The 20,693-nt window shown below is 43.2% G+C and overlaps 2 protein-coding genes across 3 annotated transcripts; one reads left to right on the forward strand and one right to left on the reverse strand.

The window, feature by feature from the left end:
- Positions 1 to 2,485: 2,485 nt before the first annotated feature.
- Positions 2,486 to 9,059, forward strand: zdhhc23b (zinc finger DHHC-type palmitoyltransferase 23b). Of its 2 annotated transcripts, none has more exons than XM_069159400.1 (6): positions 2,486 to 2,746; positions 4,537 to 4,691; positions 4,982 to 5,671; positions 6,032 to 6,199; positions 7,869 to 8,132; positions 8,514 to 9,059. In XM_069159400.1, exons 2-6 carry the CDS (start codon positions 4,555 to 4,557, stop codon positions 8,569 to 8,571), a joined length of 1,317 nt encoding a protein of 438 aa, XP_069015501.1. In that variant the 5' UTR covers positions 2,486 to 2,746; positions 4,537 to 4,554; the 3' UTR covers positions 8,572 to 9,059. The 2 variants fall into 2 exon arrangements, with proteins under 2 accessions (XP_069015501.1, XP_069015502.1); XM_069159401.1 differs by lacking the exon at positions 2,486 to 2,746 and adding an exon at positions 3,951 to 3,961 and having other exon boundaries at positions 4,142 to 4,691.
- ccdc191 (coiled-coil domain containing 191) lies at positions 9,053 to 20,633 on the reverse strand. Its single transcript, XM_069159399.1, has 17 exons — positions 20,503 to 20,633; positions 19,767 to 19,808; positions 19,497 to 19,632; positions 19,236 to 19,382; positions 18,574 to 18,752; positions 18,180 to 18,403; positions 17,418 to 17,571; positions 16,872 to 17,062; positions 16,390 to 16,639; positions 15,240 to 15,661; positions 13,503 to 13,573; positions 13,104 to 13,186; positions 12,890 to 12,991; positions 12,623 to 12,766; positions 10,760 to 10,912; positions 10,248 to 10,402; positions 9,053 to 9,321 (listed from the first exon to the last, which is right to left on the reverse strand). Exons 1-17 carry the CDS (start codon positions 20,563 to 20,565, stop codon positions 9,180 to 9,182), a joined length of 2,658 nt encoding a protein of 885 aa, XP_069015500.1. The 5' UTR covers positions 20,566 to 20,633; the 3' UTR covers positions 9,053 to 9,179.
- Between the last annotated feature and the right edge of the window lie 60 nt (positions 20,634 to 20,693).

Genomic DNA, 20,693 nt, shown 5'->3' on the forward strand with positions numbered 1-20,693 from the left:
GAGGTTCCAATGCACCATTACGTCAACTCAACAGGGAGTCCACCATTTTTAATTTAGTCGCTGTTTTTGGCGACTCGCACATGTTGTACTTTAACAAACTCCTCCTACAGATTTTGCCGGACCGACTTGAATTTTAGTCTGTGCACTCTTAACATGTTTGGAATAAAAATTTATCAAAAGAATTAGTTTTCGTCAATTGGTGTGTCCATGGCGTGGCGGCCAAAAAGTGACCCAAAAGTCATACTATAGCATGTTGTCCAAAAGTGATCCAAGAATAACTTTTGGGTCACTTTTTGCTGAATTTTCTTTTTAAGTAATGACTAAGGGGGGGCCTCAAACCCCAAACCTTCTTGCGGAGAGGCACAGTACTAACCACTGCACCACCAATCTTCCCAGGAGCTAGTCTGCATTGTGAGAAATATTTGGCTCACTGCAACCTATAACTCCACCGTCTCCAAATATTCATTCAAATGCAAACAAAATTGCTGCAGACATTCTTTGGATAGTAGATATACATGTTTTCAAGGAGGTCTGCAGTGATATTAAATATCTTCCTGTAATGTGTGGTGTATGCAGAACTTTTTCAATTTCTCCAAACGTTTCAACTTCACTAAAAGTTGAATCACCATCAACATGCCAAGGTGGAATCTGAACCATTAATATCAACCTTGGTGAAGTAGAATCTTTTACCTCTTGAGTTAACCAGACTGTCGGTTGAATCGCTGCAGGCTCTGAGTGAACTCCGTCAAACACTTTCTTCGCCGCGACTTGTTGGTCAGCACTGAAGACAGTCCAGTGGTCTATGATGCAACTTCAGAGCTGGGAATGACCTCATGAAGACAGAGGTTCAAGCCCTGCCCAGGTATTACACATGGTTCACTGAAAGGGAGTCCCCCTAAGGGTAAGCCACATGCTTTTGGGTTTGCGGTGTAAATACAGTCATACTAATACAAAACCAAAGGTCAACAACAATACAAAATTAAAACTGCAAGCAGTGATATGCGGGCCCTCGCAGCTTCACGTCGGGGATCCAGCGGGTCGGGGCCGTCTCTGACGTGAAGGTAGGCATATTCCCACTTGCAGTTTTATTTTTTTTCTCGATCTTGTTCCTTATTCTTCTTTAAAAAAAATAAAAAAAAAGGCTTTTTTTGGCGGCTTTAACATCTTCAAAAACAGTATATAGTATACATTATAGAGTATAGAGTATATAGTATAGCCAGGGCAATGCGGCTAAGTTTGATGTTTCGCCGTGACACAGGAAGTTGATGTTTGAGGTCAAACGATGCTCCAAACCTCATGAAATGTCAGGAAGCAACTTTCATGAGTTTTTGAAGATGTAGAACCATAAAAAGGCTTTTTGTCCTGAGTAATGTTAATGATACAACTGATCTTTCTTAGCATAAAGTGTAAAACCACCACATTTGACTCTTCTGTTTTTAGAGATGATGTTGGCAGCAGCTGTACAGACTGTATTCTGCTGCACACAAAAGAAGCGGATAATTGAATGGGACTAACGCCAAATGTGCCTTTGTTCTTTTGTTGCAGGTGAAACACAACACGATTGAGACTGTTGTTAATTATTGACCAATCGTCTGTCCCTATTCATTCCTGGAGGAAATGTTGTATTTCCTCTGTAATATCATTACAATACAACGAGATGGTCATTGAACTGCAGGGATACTGGTTTATCTACTGTCTTTGAACTGGGATAAAGTTTGATTTTAATATTCTGTGGTAAAAAGAGGTAACTTCAGTATTTCCATTTAATGCCACTTCTTTCGCTATAACATTTCAGAGGGAAATATGGTGCTTTTTACTCCTCTACATTTATCTGGCGGGTGTACTTACTAGTTACTTTTCAAATTAGGATTTTACATAAAAAAACATAAAAACACTGTAATCTTTTAAAATAGAATAAACTCCTTAAATAAAAGCAGTGTCTACGTGGGGCCGCTATTATGTTTGAGATAAATATGATGGAGATAACATTTAACATTTTGAGGCCTAAACAGGTTATCCAACATTTCACAAAGATTAAAGAAGATTCGAGGGAAAAAAAACTAAATAAAACATTTGTGTAGCAGAGTGTTGATTTCGTTTCTCTATCCTGCATCTGAGATTGATCTTGTGGCGGTGGAAACACAACCACTAGACTAAATCAGCTCGCTGTACAGTTAAAGATATCTCTACTTGGATCAGATGGGTGGTTATTATGCAACAATATTCATAATCCAAAGAAGAAGCCAACATTTTTATACATTACGCTGCACTCTATGTTGCGTTTGTGTGTTGAATGCAAGACTTTTACTTATAATCAAACCAAAGGGGTAATTGTCCTACAGTTGAGGTTGTGTTTCCTCCAGCAGTGCAGACCAATGGGCAGTTGAATTACTGTAAAATGTGCACGTTGATCGTGTAGGTGTGGGCGGGGCCAGTCTACCTCATCTGACGTCAGGAGGGAAACGGTGCCACAGGACTTCCCCTCTCCATCAGAGCCGAGGATCCTCAGCCTGGACGAAGCCAAGCTCGACCCGGACATTTCACTCGGACCCAGCCCTCGTCTCCGCCAGCAGCTGCCGTTGTTCTGGAGACTTCCGCGGTGCACCGAGCGACATGTAGCGGCGAGAAACACCGGATACGACCGCCGCTACCAGGACCAAGACTTCCGTGGAGAAGCCCGGCGAGGGGTGAAGTCGTTTCCAGTCGATATCTGTCCGACAGCGGCATGTAGCAGCCCGGTGTGCAGGTATGTTTAAGCTGGTTTGATGTGTGTGTGTGGCTGGTTTTGGCGCAGGTATGAGCTGTTCAAATCTGGGTTAAAGACCTCCAGCCGGTGATTACACGGTTGTCCTGCTAAACTGAAATGAAAGCGAGCCTTTTGAATATCCTTACTGTTGTTATTTCATTTGTTTATACAGTGAAGATATATGTAAGAAAACTGAAATTCAGCTACATATACCCCCCCTGTATATATTTATCATTATGATTGATAATGTTTAAGTCTATTAATTTTAAATGTCTGTGCTTCTACAAGTTTTTATCTGCCTGCAGTGTTTTGTAACTTTTTTTTTCTTAAAGGAGCAGGGGCGTACCAATCAATTCAGATGTCTACATGCTTATGGTCCCCTGTCCGTCCCCCCCAAAAATAGATGATATTTGGCTTAACAAATAGGGCGGTTTTTCTACTAAAGATTATTTTAGTCAATGGTTGACTATTTGTTCCATATTTATGATATCAATTTAAAATTTAAGTATTTATTTTTTGCAGCATTGAAAATGGTTTCAAGGATGAGAAAGCAAGTTATAAGTAAAATATATAAAAAAAAACAAAAAAAAACGCAATAATGAGCTTTTGGAAATTTACAAGATACCTGTTTATAGCTCATAAAGCTTTCTTGGGTGTCTAAAGTGGCTAATGTGAGGCTACTTAAGTGTTTCAGATGATGAGGTCATTTTTGATGTTGTTAAATGATGAGTAAATTTTTGCTTGCAGAATTTGCATGTCACCTTTCTTTCTTCATGTTTTACCTGCTTGAATTGATCCTACACTCTGCATAATTTTGCCTGACATTGTACGGCCAGCCGGCAATATATCAGTATTTTATCATATTGTGATATGGGACTAAATATCGTTTTAGATTTTGGTTATTGTTATATCATGATTTGGTATAATTGTTGTCTTTTGTGGTTTTAACAGCTGCTTCACAGTTGCAGCAGTTGCAAGTCAAAAGTACTTCACACCAGAGACGTAAAGCTGCTGAGCACCACAGTCACTCTATGAATCCTTGCAGCAGTATTACTGTTTGTTGGTCGGGGAGCAGATGTGCTGTTTGGTGTTACCACACTCCCATTAATCAGCACATATAACCCAATCTGTCCTCTCTTAGCCCGAAAGGATCTTTCCTACCTTTCCTGACCCTGATGTCCTTTTTAAAATGTTGTTCTGATCACCGGCTGACAGGTAATGATAACACACCATGTCATGCATTGGTATACAGCTAATTCGAGGCCAGTTCAGGCCCCCTAGAGAGAGAGAGAGAGAGAGACAGAGAGAGAGAGAGAGAGAGAGAGAGAGGGGTGTAACTCAGCCAAAGGATTAATCCCTCTTTGTGGTTCATTGGGAAATCATCTGTGATTGAAGGGGTGCTGCTGAAGACCGGTGATTGTTACAAATGCTGACACCACCTCAACCTCAGCCCAAATCCATCAGTGCTGGGGACCGCTCCCTTGTTGTAAATTGTGACAGCGTGACAGATGTGTGACAGATGCGAGGGTAGGAGCTGAACTGGGCTGGGTCAACCGAGCAGGCTCTGCTCAGTGTTGCTGTGTGCTGGAAATCTGCTTGGAACCACTCCACCATCCAAAACGCATGCAAGAGGACGGTAAGCTGCTGGACGCAAAGGTCGCTTCAGTAGAGTGGGCATTTTACTACCTGTTTCTCATCTGCCACTTTTCCTTTCACTCATCTGTCTATAACACAATTGCCCACACAAATGAAGTTTATGATCATTTTAATGAACTTTAAACTTCTAATAGGCTGCAGCGCCGTCTGTCATGAAGAAGCGAGCCAACAAGTCGCTGGAGGAGGAGGAGACCTTGTGCTGCTGCGAGTATGTGAACAGACACGGAGATCGCAGCCATGTAGCAGCCTGCTGCTGTGACTGTGAGGACCTGGATGAAGCCTGTGACAGGTGAAAGACACTAGAGCTGCTGCTGATTATTAATTTCCTCTTGGCGGTTCATTAAATGTCAGTAAACAATAGAAATGAATGCCTTAAGAGGCCGAAGTGGCATCTTTGGATTATTCGTTTCATCCAACCAGCAGTCCCAAAACCCACAGATGATGTAAAATGTTAAACAAGCCAATGTTTCTATTCCACAGCAGACATTTGTACTTGTTATTGCAGAAATGCACAGGTTTTGCCAGGTTGTAAAAGAGTTGCTGACACCACAGTAAAAATATGAACCTTTTCTTTATCAGGTTTCTGAAGAAGGAGCCTCAGAAACCGGAATCCCTGTCGCGGGTGGCTGAAGTTGTCTCAGACCGGATCCGTGTGCCCTGGCTGTGGGGTGGAGCCCGGAAACTGGACCTATCCATCATCCCCCCTCTTATTCTCCTTCCTGTCCTGTTGCACCTCGCCGCTCTCCACTTCCTGCTCGCCCTGGTGGTTCTGACGGCTCTGCCCGGCCTGGTGCTGTTCTACTACTATTTCACCCACCGCAAGAAGGGACGTACGCTCTTCTTCCTCAGCCTGGCCCTCTTTTCCTTGGCGTACATGTACTACCTGTTCATCACAGAGGTGTTTCCCCGCGGGGATGTTGGCCTGCTTGAGCTCGCGGTGGTAAGTGCAGGGGTCGTCCTCACCCTGCTGGCTCTCATCCACACAAAGAGAGAACCTGGCATCGTACGACCCAACCAGGAGGCCGTCCACAGCACGGTGACGTATTACAGCCCCCCGGCAGACAGAGACCCTTCAGTCAATGAGGGGAGGCGAGATGTGACGATGACGGTAGCCAGCCGCACGGGGTCGTCCGAGCAGGAGGGGGTGGAGCCGAAGGAAAGTAGCCGAAGGAACTGGTGTCCGGTTTGCAGGGTGGTGCGGCCCCCGAGGGCCGGACACTGTCGGATGTGTGGCGTCTGCGTGCTGCGTCTCGACCACCACTGTGTCTGGTGGGTCCCATTAATATGCCTCTCAGTCGGCCTGTGGTTTCTTCCTCTTGTTTGTCTCGTTTTCTTTGTCTTTTCTACTCAAAGTCTATTCAACTAGTCTCAAAAAAGTCACTTGAATTCACAGTTAAGTCACCGTCTTTGTCGTGGTGACACCTTCTGCCTTTATTCACCATATTCATATGTTGTGTCAACGTCACAAATTTATATAAGTCAACATTTACCTTGTCCCACTCGTTCGCCGATGAGTGTGCATGTGAGTGAGTAGTGTGGTGCAACCCTGCAGTCTCTCAGTACGATGTCTTGTCTGCTTGTGTGTGTCCCCGTGTCTTCGTGCGTCTCCTCCCGTTTGTGCCGCGGTAGGATAAACGGCTGCGTGGGGCAGGCCAACCACCGCAGCTTCCTGCTCACGCTCGTCTTCTTCCTGTTGACGTCCCTGTACGGCATCAGCCTGGTGCTGCAGAGTGTGTGTCCACAGGAAAACCTCCTCACCGCCTTGCTCTACTGCCCAGGCGTCTACAACCAGTACAGGTACGGAGAACACGGGCACGCACAGGTTGGGGAGCGTAACGTCACATTTCCTTATTAATCTTTTAATCAGTAGATTCAAGGAATTACTAACATGAAGTCTGACAGTAGAGTGTGTGCGCGTGGAATTTTGGGTGACTATAAAATCTTTACTCAATTTACTTGATTGAAATTGGCGTGTCTTTGTGTTCCTTTTCATTCGTCCTCAGCAACTCTTAAGCTGCTGAGGGCCAGAAAACTGAACTGTTCACATAGAAACTTTTAAATGCCAAAAGAACAGATGAGAAAAATGTATTTAAAGTCAGTTTTATTGATACCGGCCATAATCCTCTATGCCTCAAAGAGCATTTAAGTCGGTATAGCATATGTTCCTATAAGGCAAAATACATAAACATGAATAGGGTTATAGAAATATATTGAATATAATCAAGTAGGTTCAGATCAATGTTATTTGTTTGTCCACTTTTCAGCTGTAAAATGTCCCGCTCGGTGTCTGCCTCAGTCTCTGCCATTTAATAACCACATTCATACCACCTTTATCTATTTTTCCAGTGTTAATTTATTGTTGTCAAATACACAGAATTTAATTTAAAAAAAAAAAGATTATTATTGTATGTCAAAAATGAAGGTAGCGTTAGTTGCTTAGCTTAGATTAGCTAAAAGATTTGTACGGGGAAAGCATACTGGAAGCGCCTGAAATGCCACAAATTTTAAATTTTACACTTCGGTTTGTGCGCAGGTTAAACAACCACCTGTTTCCATCGTTTACGCTAAACTAAGCTATCTGAAAGCTGGTGTCAGGTTCAGATTTACTGTATGGATACGAAAGCAGTGTCGATTGTCTCCTCTATTTCAAGGCAAGAAAACAAATATTTATCTTTTGGATAAATTATGGCATCTTGATGTAGAACAACTGTAATGGCCATTGCCTTTTGTTACACAGTACATCAGGAAGAAATTCAATTGTAATGAATATCTGAATTCAAAATGCATTATGAGTTAGATAAAGTGAGGAGCCAAGCCAACTTCACTTACATAACTAAAATAAACATCCACAGTTTAGATGTCATAAATCATTTTGGCAGAAATCAAGAGCAAAATTACATTCTTAGAATATCACAAAGGAACTGTTTTACTAAAGTGAGGCACAGTGGGGGCATTTTGAAATTTTTCCCAGAATTGAGTCCGGTTTTATGTGAGGTTCTCGCATGTGAGAAACCAGGCTTCTTTGACCGTGATGTTGAATCTGTTTCATGAGTAACTTGGAGCGTTGCCGTTCCTGACGATGAATAAAAACTGGACTGTTTTCGCTCAAAGCGAAGAGAGTGGATGTAAAGTAGTAAAACTGATCTGTGCTGGCACTGCTGTAGACTTAAAATAGGCCTTCAGAGCAATGTGTGTGAATTACTATCATGTACAGATTGTGTAAAAATGTCTCTTTTAACTGGGATTTGTCAACTAATAGCTTTTTAATCTGCGCAGACAAAGTATTATAAATTTGAAAAAGATCACTATTTCTGTTTACATGGATTTATTAGTGGCTAAAATAAAGGCATCTATTTTACTTCCACTGGCATAAATGACAAATATGATCCTTACTGAAGATTATTGTGGCGCAATAACCTTGAGTTTTATTGTAAAATTGACCACCTTGTCTCCTTGTCTGTTCCAGCTCTGCACTTTGCTTCACCTGTGCGTGGTACAGCAGTATTGTGACCGGAGGGCTGCTTCACCTGCTGGTAGTGCAGGTCATCAATGTGAGCTACAATGTGACCGAGCGCGAGGCACGCATCGCCCTGCGGGAGAAAACTGCCCGCAGTGCCTACTGGGGACTTGTCGTGGACACGGGCGTCTACTCTCGAGGTTTCCGTGGCAACTGGTCGGAGTTCATGACCATGGGAGACCAACTGAATCCCCCCTCTCCTGCAGACCTGGTGTAAGTTACGCAACCCTGTTTGTGGCTGCTGTTCCGTGCTTGTCCACCGGATGGCAGCATGGCTCCTTTTAAACTTGATTTAACGTGAGCTGACCTGCGGTGCTGGCAGCCGGGACTTATTGTCAGCAATGCTTTAAGGTCGGGCTCCTACTCTGGACTTGCACTGACTTTGACACTCCGCAATAAGATACACTGACTGCCATTATTGTGACTGACGGCTGGCATCTCCTCGATGCAGCTGTATCAACTCTGACTCACACCTACCAGTGCTGCCTCAGTCCACAGCTCATCAGTCACTGCCAGACAAATATCACAGTCTCCTTCACTTTGGATGTCTTCTTCGGACTTGAACGCTGACCTTATGTCTCCTCCTCATTCTAGTGCCTTGGTGGAAGATTGCAAACAAGAAAAAACACGAGTGAACTCCAGACACCATTAATGCCAGTTGATCCTCATAGGGACTTTTTTTTTTTTTTCCGAGCACAGCATCAACTGCAAGTCGACACCTCAGGGTACACCGGCTCAAGGATGGTTTCTTTGCTCCAGCCTTCACAAACACTCACTATACTTCACCTTACATGGCCGTGATGTGCGTCATAGATAATTATCACAGATGAAATAAGACATCTCACCACAAGCCTGATTGTCAGGCCAATTTAAGTTCTACATGAACTGATTGCATAGTTATGTATATATTAATAGTTACTTTGACTCTTTTAAGCCTTTTCAAACGGACTCCCAAATGAAAGAAAGCGAATGAATCGATACACGGTAATGTCAGCTAGAGAAATTAGTTTCCACTGCTTTTTACTTTTGCTGCTTTTGAATCCTCCGTGGGGTTTTGCATCCTGCTAATTGTATGGGTCCAATTGTGTGTTTGTGTGAACTGAATTTTATTTATTTTTATTAAATGAATGTGAGAAATGAGCAGGTGTATTCATTTTCTGTTTGCACGCGTCCTCTCCAGAGGGACGCTGAGATGTTTGCATGCCGGCTGTAAGGGCATATGCAGCTTGTCGCCTGCACTAACTGGTTCTCCGTGAGGTTTTACAGTGGATAGGAGCAGAAATCAGGCAGAATCTCTGCAACTCTCCGGCCGAGCTTCTCCCGCCGTTCGTTCCTCTCTCTTTCCTTGCGCAGCAGACATGGAAGCTGCCTCCAGGCCAGGAAGCATCGCTGCAGCACCCGTCTGAAAGGCGGGCAGATGGAGAGACAGACGGGAACAGAGCACGTAAGCAACAACAAACTGGATTATAGAGACCTCCAGGTTCGCAACGCAATGCAATTCTGCAATTCTTCAGCCTGTTGGTTGCTCTATCTCAACAACTATCGGATGAATTGGCATTACTTTTTTTTTTTACGGATATACATGTTCCCCAGAGAATGAATTTCAAAGACTTTAGTGACTGACTTTTCATTTGGTGCTACCGTCAAGTCAAAAATTTCAGTCCGGTAAAGTTTTTTGACCAAATACCTGCAAAACTAATGACATTTCCATCAGCCTGAGATATAAATTGTATTTTGTGCTAATGTTGGCACTAAACTAAGATGGTGAATGTGCTGAGCAGCAGGTAAACACTGTGACTATGGGCACTAAAATGCATATTTAGTATTGATAGTGACTTGTATGGATGGCTCCTGTCCCTTGTGTGCTTCGTAGCGAATTGGAGAGCACTGACAGTGTTGCCGCTTGGTCAAAGTTAAAATATCAAGTCAAGGAGATGATGGTGTAGTTTTCAATCTTATGCACGGGAAGTTGTGGTGGAAAAGATGAAAAAAAGATGCAGCAAAGTTCTCGTATTTTATATTGGTGAACGGCCCAACAATGCTTTTGCAATGTGTGTTACAGTTTCTAACAATTTTCAGAATCGGCTGTACTTGCTATCAAATTTAGCTTATTAAGAGTCTTATTAAGTCTTAAATTAATGTTTACGTCCTAAAGGCCTTCAAGGTATTGTCATTTCTTGGTGTGCTCCAAAAATAGTCTGATTTTGCATTTCAAGTGTTAATTAAAGCTCCTACAAGCTGTTAATTTTAATGTAACACCCCGTTGGTTGGTGCTATTACTGCAGCACCCATACAGTGAACATACGGCAGAGTCAGGGGGCAGCAGACCTGTTATTGTGCTCCTGAGCCAGCTCCTGTCGGTCCCACTCCACCAGCCTCGCCCGGGTCACGTAATCCAACAGCGCCAGCAGAAACCTCCTCAGAGTGTGTGCGCGACAAAAACGCTTCGCTCGTTCTTCCTGAATCATCCGGCTGTCTTTCAGCTGAAACAAACAGCATTCACTCTGAGATGTTGTGATAGTCTGCCATTGGGGTCTAGTAAGATCCAAGGAACTGATCTATATATATAAAGCCACTTTTAAATGCTGCTGGTTGGCTTTCGACCTGCCTTGTAGCAATAAATAATAATAAAAAAAAACATTTCCAGTCACTCAGCAGGTTCAGATGATAAGAATGGCCTTTGCCTTGACAAGAAGCAGTTTGTTCTTCATAATCAGCTCACTGAAACCTAATTAAGTGCAGGTAGAGGAGGAGATTAACAGAGGGTGTTGTTTTAAATCAGGATTGATGGATTAGCTGTGTGTGTGTGTGTGTGTGTGTGTGTTTGTTTGTATACACACTCTTTTCCAGCAGCTTAAGCCCCTCCGAAGCAAAAATTGCTGGTGCAGTTGGTCAGCAGCAGCTTCTTTCTCAGACAGGGAGGCTCTTGCTGATTGCTGCCAGCCTAGTGTGCACCGCCTCAGGAGGAAGAGATTGTGATGATTCTCGGCCAGCTGGCAGGGATTGACAAAAAAAAAGAAAAAAAAAAGAGAGAAGAAACACAACAACGCGGGCTGATGAATGCATCCAAACTCGATCATATGTGCCAGGTATAAACAATGGCGTGTATGAAACGATGATGCGCCTGTCTTCGACTCCGTCCCACATCCAACAGAGATTTGTGAAACGTGTTTTCCGCATTCATTTGTCACGCTGTTGTTAGGCAGGAACACTTTGAAGATGAGTATTGACAGCATGAAGGGAACGAAGCTAGAAAATTGTGCCACAGGATTTTGTTTGGACATTTCCTCCCTGCTTGGCTGTGTATCGAACCTTTATACGTGCATGTCCAGTGTGTCCTTGAGCGGTGGGTTTACTGGATGTGTGTTTTTGTAGCTTTGTTTTTTATCTTGGGATGTTTCATTTTGTAACAAAGGGAATGATTTTACCAGAACAGTTTGCTCATTGTTCACAATTGTCACTGATTAGAGGTGTTTTGAGTGGGATGGATAAAAAGTTTGTGGTTAGTTATACTTTTTAATGATAAGAATTAACTTTGTATGGCACTTCTTAAAGTCCTAAAAAGTTCCGGTGCTTCACAACCAGGGAAGACATAGCACCAGTGGACGGATATTAAAGAAATGAAATAATGGTCAAAGAAAAGTCCCAGCATCAAGGAAACAGTGAATGAATGAATGTATAAATAATTCACAGGCAAATCCTAATGCATTGGTTTGTCAGAGAGGGAATGATAACGGCGGTCATGCGTAGCAGGTATGAACTTGTGGTTGTGAGTGAACATAACATTACCAAAGTATGTATTCACAATAGTTTAGATGTAACTAGATAAACTTTTGAGGGGAGTAGTTCCTGGACACGGGGACTGCTGTTGAGCCTTCCCGAGGTGTCGTGGGCCGACCTCGATGAAACGCTAGGGAAGGGAGTTGTCCACTTGATAACCCCAGTGAGATACTGCTCACTCTCACGTTGGTACGAAGGCTTTCTACGAGGTAGTGTCTTACGTTGGCGTATGAGCTTAGCATGCATAGTGTCAGCTTAGCATCATGTGAATTAATGAGGCGTTTGGTAGCTGAGGACCGGTACTAGTGTTGAGTCTGTCGACCCTTGTGGTGTTACACCGCATTAACATGGGACTTTGAGTGTACGTTAAAACATAAATACAGGATGAGCCAAAGACTCTAATAATGGAGCAAATTTTAAGAAATGTGTTGAAATACTAATATAATATAATCCTTTGTATTGCTTAAATTTGAGATAGACTAGTACTAATTCACTCACTTTAATATTCCCAAAAATTGAAAATAAATAATTAAAATAGCATTTTAGTAAGATTGAGAAGTTTTTTTTTTTTTATCTACCAATGGTCTGAGCTGTATAAAAAAGGCTAGCCTCCAAAGATTTAAATAATAAAAAGGGCTTAATGGAGCTAGCAAGATGACAGAATCTATTTTTTATTGTTAAGCCAGGCAGGCCTTTTGTTATTCACATCCATGGTGCATACCTAGATGAAGTTTTTGAGCCACATCACTCTTAAAGGTCAGACTTCTTTCATTTTGTGTATTATATCTGTGCGATAATGGAGAGCCTGAAGTACTCCTTGAACTCTTTTCTGTTGAAGTGTGATTTTCAGTGGAGCCGGGATCACGAGGTCAGATTGATTCTCTGCAAGCTGACAGCTGAAATGGACAAGACAGGTTATTTACCTCCACGCCGGCTCGTCTGAGCTGAACGAAGCGTTTCCATGGCGCCAGGCCTCGCCGCAGCAACAAGGTTCTGTGGTAGTGCTGACGGGCCAGTTTCAGAAACTCATGTTGCCTCCTCATTTGCTGCTGTTTTTCCTCTAACCTCTGCACAGACACAGAGAGTGACATTATTTTAATATTCTGAAGTGTCACAGGAGAGGACGGCTTCATGTATTCTGACTGATGTCGTTCTCTTTGAACATGCATGAAATATGAAATACATCTCACCCCTCTCTCTAGCCTTTTCTCCTCCCGACGCTTCTCTGCTGCTTTGCGTTTCTCTTCCTCCTCCTCCCTCTGCCTGTTCTCCTCAGCAGCTTTCATCTCAGCCTGAAAGTTGTGCTGTCCATTATGTTTGTGTCACCCCCCCCCCCCCCAACATTGCAACTGTTTTAAAATTCCCTCATTACAGTTACCACAGAAAATGACTTCTCAATCTCACCAGTTTTTCTTCTTCTTTCTTTCGCTTGAGTTCCTCGATGTCCTTCCTCCGCTCTGCGCGCTGATGTGCACGGGCCTCCATGGCTTCAGAGAGAGGGAGACAGGGGAGGGGAGGGGGGGGAAGGTGAACGCAAGGATTTCTTCTACAGAAGTCTCAGGAGTGAAAGTGTGCATGTTTTGTCTTACACTTGATATTCTGAACATGTAACAGAAGCTACAGCACACGAGTGCTTCTGCTGGAGGCCAATGCAGTTGTAGGTATTTATGTTCACAAAAGTAATCTCTCCATACGTGTGACTCCCGAGTTATTTAATTTCCTCGACAAAAGAGCCACAGCACTCTGTTGGCACATGCGTATATGTTATGTATGTTCTCCGCTGCTATGTGCTTTCAGACTGACCCGTGATGGTTGGATGGGGGCACGTCTGCCGTGTGACAGCTCTCTTTGAAGGTCCAGTGACTCTCGGTGCCCTGCAACAGTAATGATCACAGAAAAAAAGGCCAGTCATAACTCTGTCTGCTTAGTCACATCATCCTGATCCTTTCCCTTGCAAATTTTATTCAGAAAAATTATCGATTTAAAAGGCAAACTCGACAGACTGTCCTTATAGATCTGGAAATGAATTTCAATAAAGTGCATAACTTTTTGCTGAAACTATGTTCAAGGTTGTGTAGTGTCCTTGGAGAGTAAAATGAATCCGTTGTAACATAAATATATATTTATATAAACCATCACAATACAAAGCAGTGCTCCACTGCTCTGGCTTTAAAATCTTTCTGTAACTAAGCAGTTTCTTTATATCTGCTCCTGTGTGATTTGTACATAATATGGAAAGCTTTTAAAGTATAATGGCTTTTACTTTACCCCAGTTCATCTTCATGTAGCTCATGAAAACAATAAGCGTGTAACACATTTTATATATGAGATATTGGTTCCATTCAGCCCACGTTTAGCCACCGAGTTGTCCACACACAAAAATCTGACATTTTGTCCTCATATTAGTCTCCATTGTAGAAAGAGAAGCGGGCAAACCGGAGAGATCATTCATCATCTCGATTGGGTTTTTGGAGATTATAGGACATTTAGGGCAATTGCGAGTTTGGGAGACAGTCTTACCTCTAATGCACTGTCTTTGGAGTTTCAGCCAGAAGAGGCTGAATATGAGGTCAAGCTATATACAGTATGTACAAGGATATACACAGACAGTGCACACGTGGACTGAATACTAAATACTAGTACAGTGGACTGAATATTCCTAAAGAGCAGTATAGGCTCAAAACCTCCGTGTTCTCTCCATGTTTCTACACAGAGGTAATTTAGTGTTCAACGTGAACATTTTTAGGTTTAACTAATATTCTGCACGCTAAATATGTGTAAAAGTTTTCACATGGGAATATACATGGGCTTCACACATTACACCATGAAAATGTTCCCAAACCACATCTCTCCAAAATACGTTTCCCATGTGCAGAATCACGTGTATTTGGTCACGTGTGATCACCTGTTAAAATAATGTGTTTTTTTTCTGTAAGGTTTATGGGAAATTGCTTCAGGACATCTGGTCACTCTTTTATTAACGATTCACATTAACAACTGCAGCGCTAATGCATGATTGTACCATCATCTAATTAATGATATACTAACATTCATAACGACAGATGACAAACTAAGCTTTGTTTGATGGCTTGTCAGACAAACAAGATGATCCTAATACTAAATTAACTCGTAAAACTGCATAATTGATTGTTTATTACCCTTTATTAAGGACTTATTGACATATCAGCAGCTATAAAAGCTTAATCGAGGGCGAGAGACTGAAATCATTTATTAATTAACTTGACTATTTATGACTCACGAGCCAGAGATTTTTTCACAAACTGGAAAAAAAAAATACTCTTTGGTTTATAAGTAATTTATAAAGCCTGAGTAAATTTGTTATTATCCACTGAAAAAAAACTACAAATTACAACTTTTGAACCCTTCATTAAAGGTGCCTTATGAGACAGTTTTACCCTGAAAGGTGCTTTCAGCATAGAGGTGGCTGTGAAACAAAATCAGTCAATTTAAATATATACAGCTTTGAATATGTCACACACTCATGGAGAGCTTTGGTGCCTTACATTTTTGTGAGCCTACCTCTGCTCCATGGTGTCAGACATGCAGCTCTTCGGTCTCAAGCCTCTGAGCACCGATAGCTGGGCGAGCTGCGCAGTTTTCTCCATTTCCAGCTCCAACCCCGTCATGTCGCGCTTTTCCTTCAGCCGGGCGATTTGCTCCTGCTGCTCCTTCAGCAGCTTCTTCTGATGTGTGATGATCTGCTGCTGGACGGCATGTCTGTTTTCAAATCTGCCGCCTGGTGACACTGTGCTTTTTGAACTGGCGAAGCCACCGGCCTCCCCTCTCTGCCGTGCCTCGCGAAGCTCAGCAGCAGTGGGTGCTGCATGGCGTCGGTTCACCTGCCATGGCTGAGAGGGCCGGGCCGCAGTACCCACGGGGCTCTTCTCCCGATGTACTGCAGAGCTGTCGGGGGCCAAAGAGCCCGACCTGTGGTGATCTCCCTACAGAGAATAAAGAGGAACAAAGGTGAAGGGATTGGACATGGGACGAATCAAACTAGCCAAGTCTACAAAGAGCTCAAGGGCAGTAACACAGACGTAGTACAAGTTTCTCAAGGTATCTCAAGGGCAGGTTTGTTCCGCCACAGGAATCTTGATGCAGAGGTCTTATAGCAAATTCAGCCTCTTTATTGACCACCATGAACTCCTGCAACTCCAACCTCTCCTGCTCCTTCAGTCCCTCGAGCCCCTCCTACTCCTCCTTATTTTTTTTGAATTTTCGCCTTCAATAGAGAGTCACAGCGTAAACAAACAGGAAACGTATGGAATGTGGGCAGGAGAAATGACATGCAGAGTAAAGGCCCAGCCAGCCTATAAGCCTCATTTCTCTCCAGCACTTTTTCCATCTGCTCTATGCACTCCTGTTCATGTTTTCCGCTCTCTCTCCAGATTTTTAAATATTAGAGCAGGAAAAGTTTTTCTTCTTGGCTGAAAGTTCAGGTTATCTCATGCAAAGACAAGAGTAAGGAGTGTTTTTTTTTTTTGTTTAGTTCCCAAATGTATTTATTGTCTCTGATAAAGCCTTCGGCGTTGCCTGTCAGGCGTCGGGCTGATGTATATAGTGAAATATCTGTAATATTGTGATTTGTCAGGTATTTTTGAGCGGGAAGCCTCAATGAAGAGAGTGTATTGTTGTTGAAGATATGAGGATTTGTGAGTGCACCTCTCACCTTCTCTGTTGTCTCGGGTTGGTTCGGTGCACCGAGCGGAGCCATTATTAGCTGGTCAGCCGGGGTTTCTGCGGCCTTCAGTTTCCCTATTGATGCAGCGCTGATTAAGGCAGCCATCCTGCGTTTGGTTTCCTGATGCTGGGCCAAGAGCTCCCGTTGTTCCTTCTCCATCCGACACCACACCTGCCACTCATTCAGACATTGCCGTAGCAATCGCCTTCGGTCACTCTCTGTTGCCAGCTGGCATTGTCTGGAGGAGGTAACAGATGTGGTTTCATTTTTAACCCTCAATTACTGCTTTTCAGGGTGCTCTGGATATAAATGCTTCTTAATCAGTGTGATCTTTTGAAATTCTGTCAATTATCAGTCTCATTTTGAACATTAGTCGTATTTTACATTGTGTCATTTGTGCTAAAGGCAGGAGTTACGCAATGAGAGCTAAAAGCTATCCTTTTTCATTCACTCTTTTTTTTTGTTCTTGCCTGTGTTCAGCTCTCAGTGCCTCCTCTGTTCTTGCTACCTCTCGCTGCTTTTGTGCTGCCCACACCACTGACCGCCACGCTCGCCAGGCTCTCAGCTGCCTCTTCCAGTCACAGAGGGCCATGGCCTTACCCATACGCAGCCTTCGGCCCAACACCACAGAGTACCAGCCAGAGAAATGCCTCTGCAGACACTAAAACAGGTACATAAAAAAATGTGAGAAATTCCATGAATACATACAGTATGTAGTACCAACCTATCCATACACTACCATAAATTAATGTAGATTCATATTCATTTCATTTCATTTTATTGCACTGGTCACTTTTTCCATTCATCACAAACTGTATTTATTTATCTTTTTATTTGATTTGGTTTTTTTGTGTTTATAGTCTGTGTGTGTGTATTTATTCATTGCACTTTTTCATATTGTGTGCACCTTTTTGTTCTTTCTATGCTGCTTTGACGACCGAATTTCCCCACTGTGGGATCAATCAAGTCAAAAATCTAAATCTAAATACATACACACCCACAGTATAGATACTAACCTTGAGGTTGCTCATGTGAACCTTAGTTTGGATCTTCTGCTCTTGCTGTAGCCGCTCAGCGTTCTGCTGCTGCTGCTGCTCCTGCTTTGTGGGACGTGTTGGGGCTGACTGCAGGCCTCTGGCTGCCCTCTGCACTTCTACTCTTTGCCTTTCTCTGTATAATCGACATACAGTTAACACTGTAAGCTTGTGAGCATGTCAGCATAATGATGCGAGCATTTAGCTAAAAGCACTTTGTAAATCTTTGTAAGTCCAAATACTACCCCCTCTAATAATCAATTGGGCCCAAGTCCTAACTCTCACTAATTTCTCCAAGAGGGTTCTTGGCTTTTAAGAGCTTTACTGTCATGTGATTTCCCACTCAGTCTTGTCAATTCTTAACTTCATTGGTAATATTAGGAGCAACACTGTAAATGTAAATATATTAACCACTGATTTCTTTCCATGATGGATGTTTTATGTTTAAAGTTACTTAATCACACACAGTGGTATAGAAAGGCCTTAGGGAGAATACACATAGTGATGACAACACAATAACAATTTCATCGTGCTGGCTAATTATGTGCCCTCCACAGGGGGACGAACACAAAAAAAAATTCTGAGTCAGAGAAATACAATTAATCACAGGCTGACTTGTCAATAGATTTCCATGAATCCATTCAAGCCACTAAAGGAAGGTGGAGCAGGCCCACCACACAACACAGTCGATTGTTGTAACCCCTTCAGCACAGGCCAGCCCAGTGGTCGCTGTGGAGACCGTACCTCTGTCGAACCAGCTGTTCCAGGCCTCTTCTCTCCTCCATCCGGCGTCGCAGCCTCACCATCTCCTGCTGCACCATCTCCTCCTGCCTACGTTCCTCCTGCTTCTTCCTCATCTCCTCCCCTCGCTCCCTCCTCTTCGCCTCCTCTGTGACTCCCCGCTGAGCCTCCTTCTCTCTCTGCTGCCTCTGTCTCTCAGCCTCCCGCCGGAGCCTGTTCTCTCGCACCTTTGGTGGAAATCAGTGGCAATTAGTGTAATTGAGAACACAACTCGGCTGCCCATCGTTTCCAGTTGATTCGCTCAGCGCCACTCACGGTGACAGTTTCCCAACCCACTGCGTTCACATCCATTATGCAGCGTGAGAAATTTGACTCACACTTTGGTCACACACTGTACCTGTTGGTGTCGTGCTTCCATGGTGACTATCGGGTCTCTGAGCTTCTTTCTCGTCTGTCGAGCATCGAGTGCCAGGTCCTCGATCATCCCAGAGTCCAACACCTCTTGCTCCATGAGGTCTTGTAGAAAGCTGTTAACAGCAGATTGCTCTTCTTCCTCAGCCAGGCAGTTATAAAGATCTGAGAATTTTTGCACCAATGAGTGTGAAAGAGAAGTGTCATTAATATTAATTAATAGATATATTATTACCACTCAGAGTTGTTTTTTTTAAAGGGCTACCAATGTTTTATCCAATGAACTCAAACTCATTCGTTTTAAATTACTGGTAATACATGTATTTCAACATGATGTCAAAATCAGTGTACTGTGGTTTAAGATAGGTAATCTATTGCAGTAAACATATTATGCATTTTCGCCTGTAATGTGATGGAGTTTAATACATGGATTGTTTTGAAAACTCTTGCAAACCCTTGAGTCAGTTGCTGTACAGCTTTGCCTTCACAATATGGGAAATAATATTAAGATGTTCTGAACCACCTTCTTAACTAACATTGACCAGCAATGTCAAATGTAAACATCTTGATTCCCATCAAATTTGAACAGGCCTTGATTGATTAAATTAATGATCGTCAGGTTAGCTGAGTAGGCAACCGTTTTTGTACCATCAAAGTTGTTGTAGTTCAGGGCAGTAGTCTGAGCAGTAGCCAGTGCAGCAGGGCTTTTCATCTCAACGGAGCACATTAGGTCATCCTCGTCCTCCATCCCCAGCCGCAACTTACTGCTCAACCAATCACCTAAAAGAGCCTGAGCTGCGAGAAACAACCATCCATATGTCATAGTCAGGACTCCTGCTTCACAAGCCCAATGCCATGATATAGGTAGCACGTCTATAGAGAGATGGTTTATCATTTGTTATGGCCTACCTTCACTGTAAGCATCATCATGATCTCTTAACTGGTCAGAGCTTTGCAGGGGCACAGCCAGCCTGCTGATTCCTGAATGAGGTTTCTTGGAGGGGAAGACTTCAGACACAGCAAACTCAGAGGCCATCTCCACTCGCTGAGGGCAAGAAAAAGACAAATCGATGCAGGGGCAGAAGTCACAATCTCCGAAGAACTTCAGCTTTCAATGATACAAATATATGCACGATGAAAATATAAACAGACTGCTGCACCGGCACAAGTTCTTCTCACCTTCCTCCACTGATCGATGTCGCCATTCTTCGCATGCGTCCGCTATGGAAAGAGAAATTATTTCAAGTGTAAGCCGATATTGTTTGTAAGAGATCGAAGGGCCCACAGAAATGCTGGCCTCATGGTCACCTTTGCCTGCTTGAAAATGCCGAGACAAACTCAGAGACACCTTGAGCTGCCGACGCAGTGTGCAAATTGCCGGCTGAGCCATGGGCCCGATGCGGATTATTTCACAGGAAAGCTTAGCCACTGCCTTAAATCAGCAGATTACTTCAAAATAATTTCCCAGACGTCTAAAAGTCGTTGCTTTACTGGCAGCGACTCAGCTATCTGTGTCTCAGGCTGCAGGCATGCAAGCATATGAGTATCTGAGGAAGACCACCTGTAGGACATTTCTAAACCATCCCCTGACGTGAGCCCCAGGTCCATGCACAGTGTTAACACCAATGTGCTACTCCTTCATTCATAGATGCAATAGGACACTTTAATTATGCTTCACCTCTCGGGAGATTTTGATAATGCTGGAGAAAAGGTCTGGAAGGTGAAAACAGACTGAACGAAATTACAATATTTCCCATTCAGATAAGAAAAAAGTGTCAAAGTAAAGCCCTTTAGATTTCTTATCTGGAACATGCAGCTGCAGTTTCATTCATTTTTCTCAGTAGTCAAGTCTGAACCAACCATCACAGACGCAGTAGACCTCTCGTTTGAACACGAATCCAAAGACTAAACTTACTTTGTCTGCAGACTCGAGCCTTCTCCACCTGAACAGGTGAGGATTTTGACCTTGGAGTGTCATCACCACTTGTGAGGACGAGCTACTATATACTCCTACAATGTAATCCAAATCCTTCTTTCTTCACTAACTGCACAGGCAGGACCAAAATTACCAACTATTTTATTCCATCGCCAAAAAAAAAAACCCGC

This window comes from Embiotoca jacksoni, unplaced genomic scaffold (assembly GCF_022577435.1).
Source record: "Embiotoca jacksoni isolate LCO1_2020_lvr unplaced genomic scaffold, fEmbJac1.0.p SCAF_25, whole genome shotgun sequence".
NCBI lineage: Eukaryota > Metazoa > Chordata > Actinopteri > Embiotocidae > Embiotoca > Embiotoca jacksoni.

What these genes read in the sequence shown, in the direction of transcription:
- zdhhc23b (XM_069159400.1), top strand. Translation starts at nt 4,555, where the DNA reads ATGAAGAAGCGAGCCAACAAGTCGCTGGAGGAGGAGGAGACCTTGTGC. An exon ending in CTGGATGAAGCCTGTGACAG is followed by an intron (nt 4,692 to 4,981) that starts GTGAAAGACACT and finishes TTTCTTTATCAG; the next exon opens with GTTTCTGAAGAAGGAGCCTC. An exon ending in CCCTCTCCTGCAGACCTGGT is followed by an intron (nt 8,133 to 8,513) that starts GTAAGTTACGCA and finishes TCCTCATTCTAG; the next exon opens with TGCCTTGGTGGAAGATTGCA.
- ccdc191 (XM_069159399.1), bottom strand. Translation starts at nt 20,565, where the DNA reads ATGACACTCCAAGGTCAAAATCCTCACCTGTTCAGGTGGAGAAGGCTC. An exon ending in GGCTCGAGTCTGCAGACAAA is followed by an intron (nt 19,809 to 20,502) that starts GTAAGTTTAGTC and finishes CTCTTTCCATAG; the next exon opens with CGGACGCATGCGAAGAATGG. An exon ending in TTCACATGAGCAACCTCAAG is followed by an intron (nt 17,063 to 17,417) that starts GTTAGTATCTAT and finishes TACCTGTTTTAG; the next exon opens with TGTCTGCAGAGGCATTTCTC.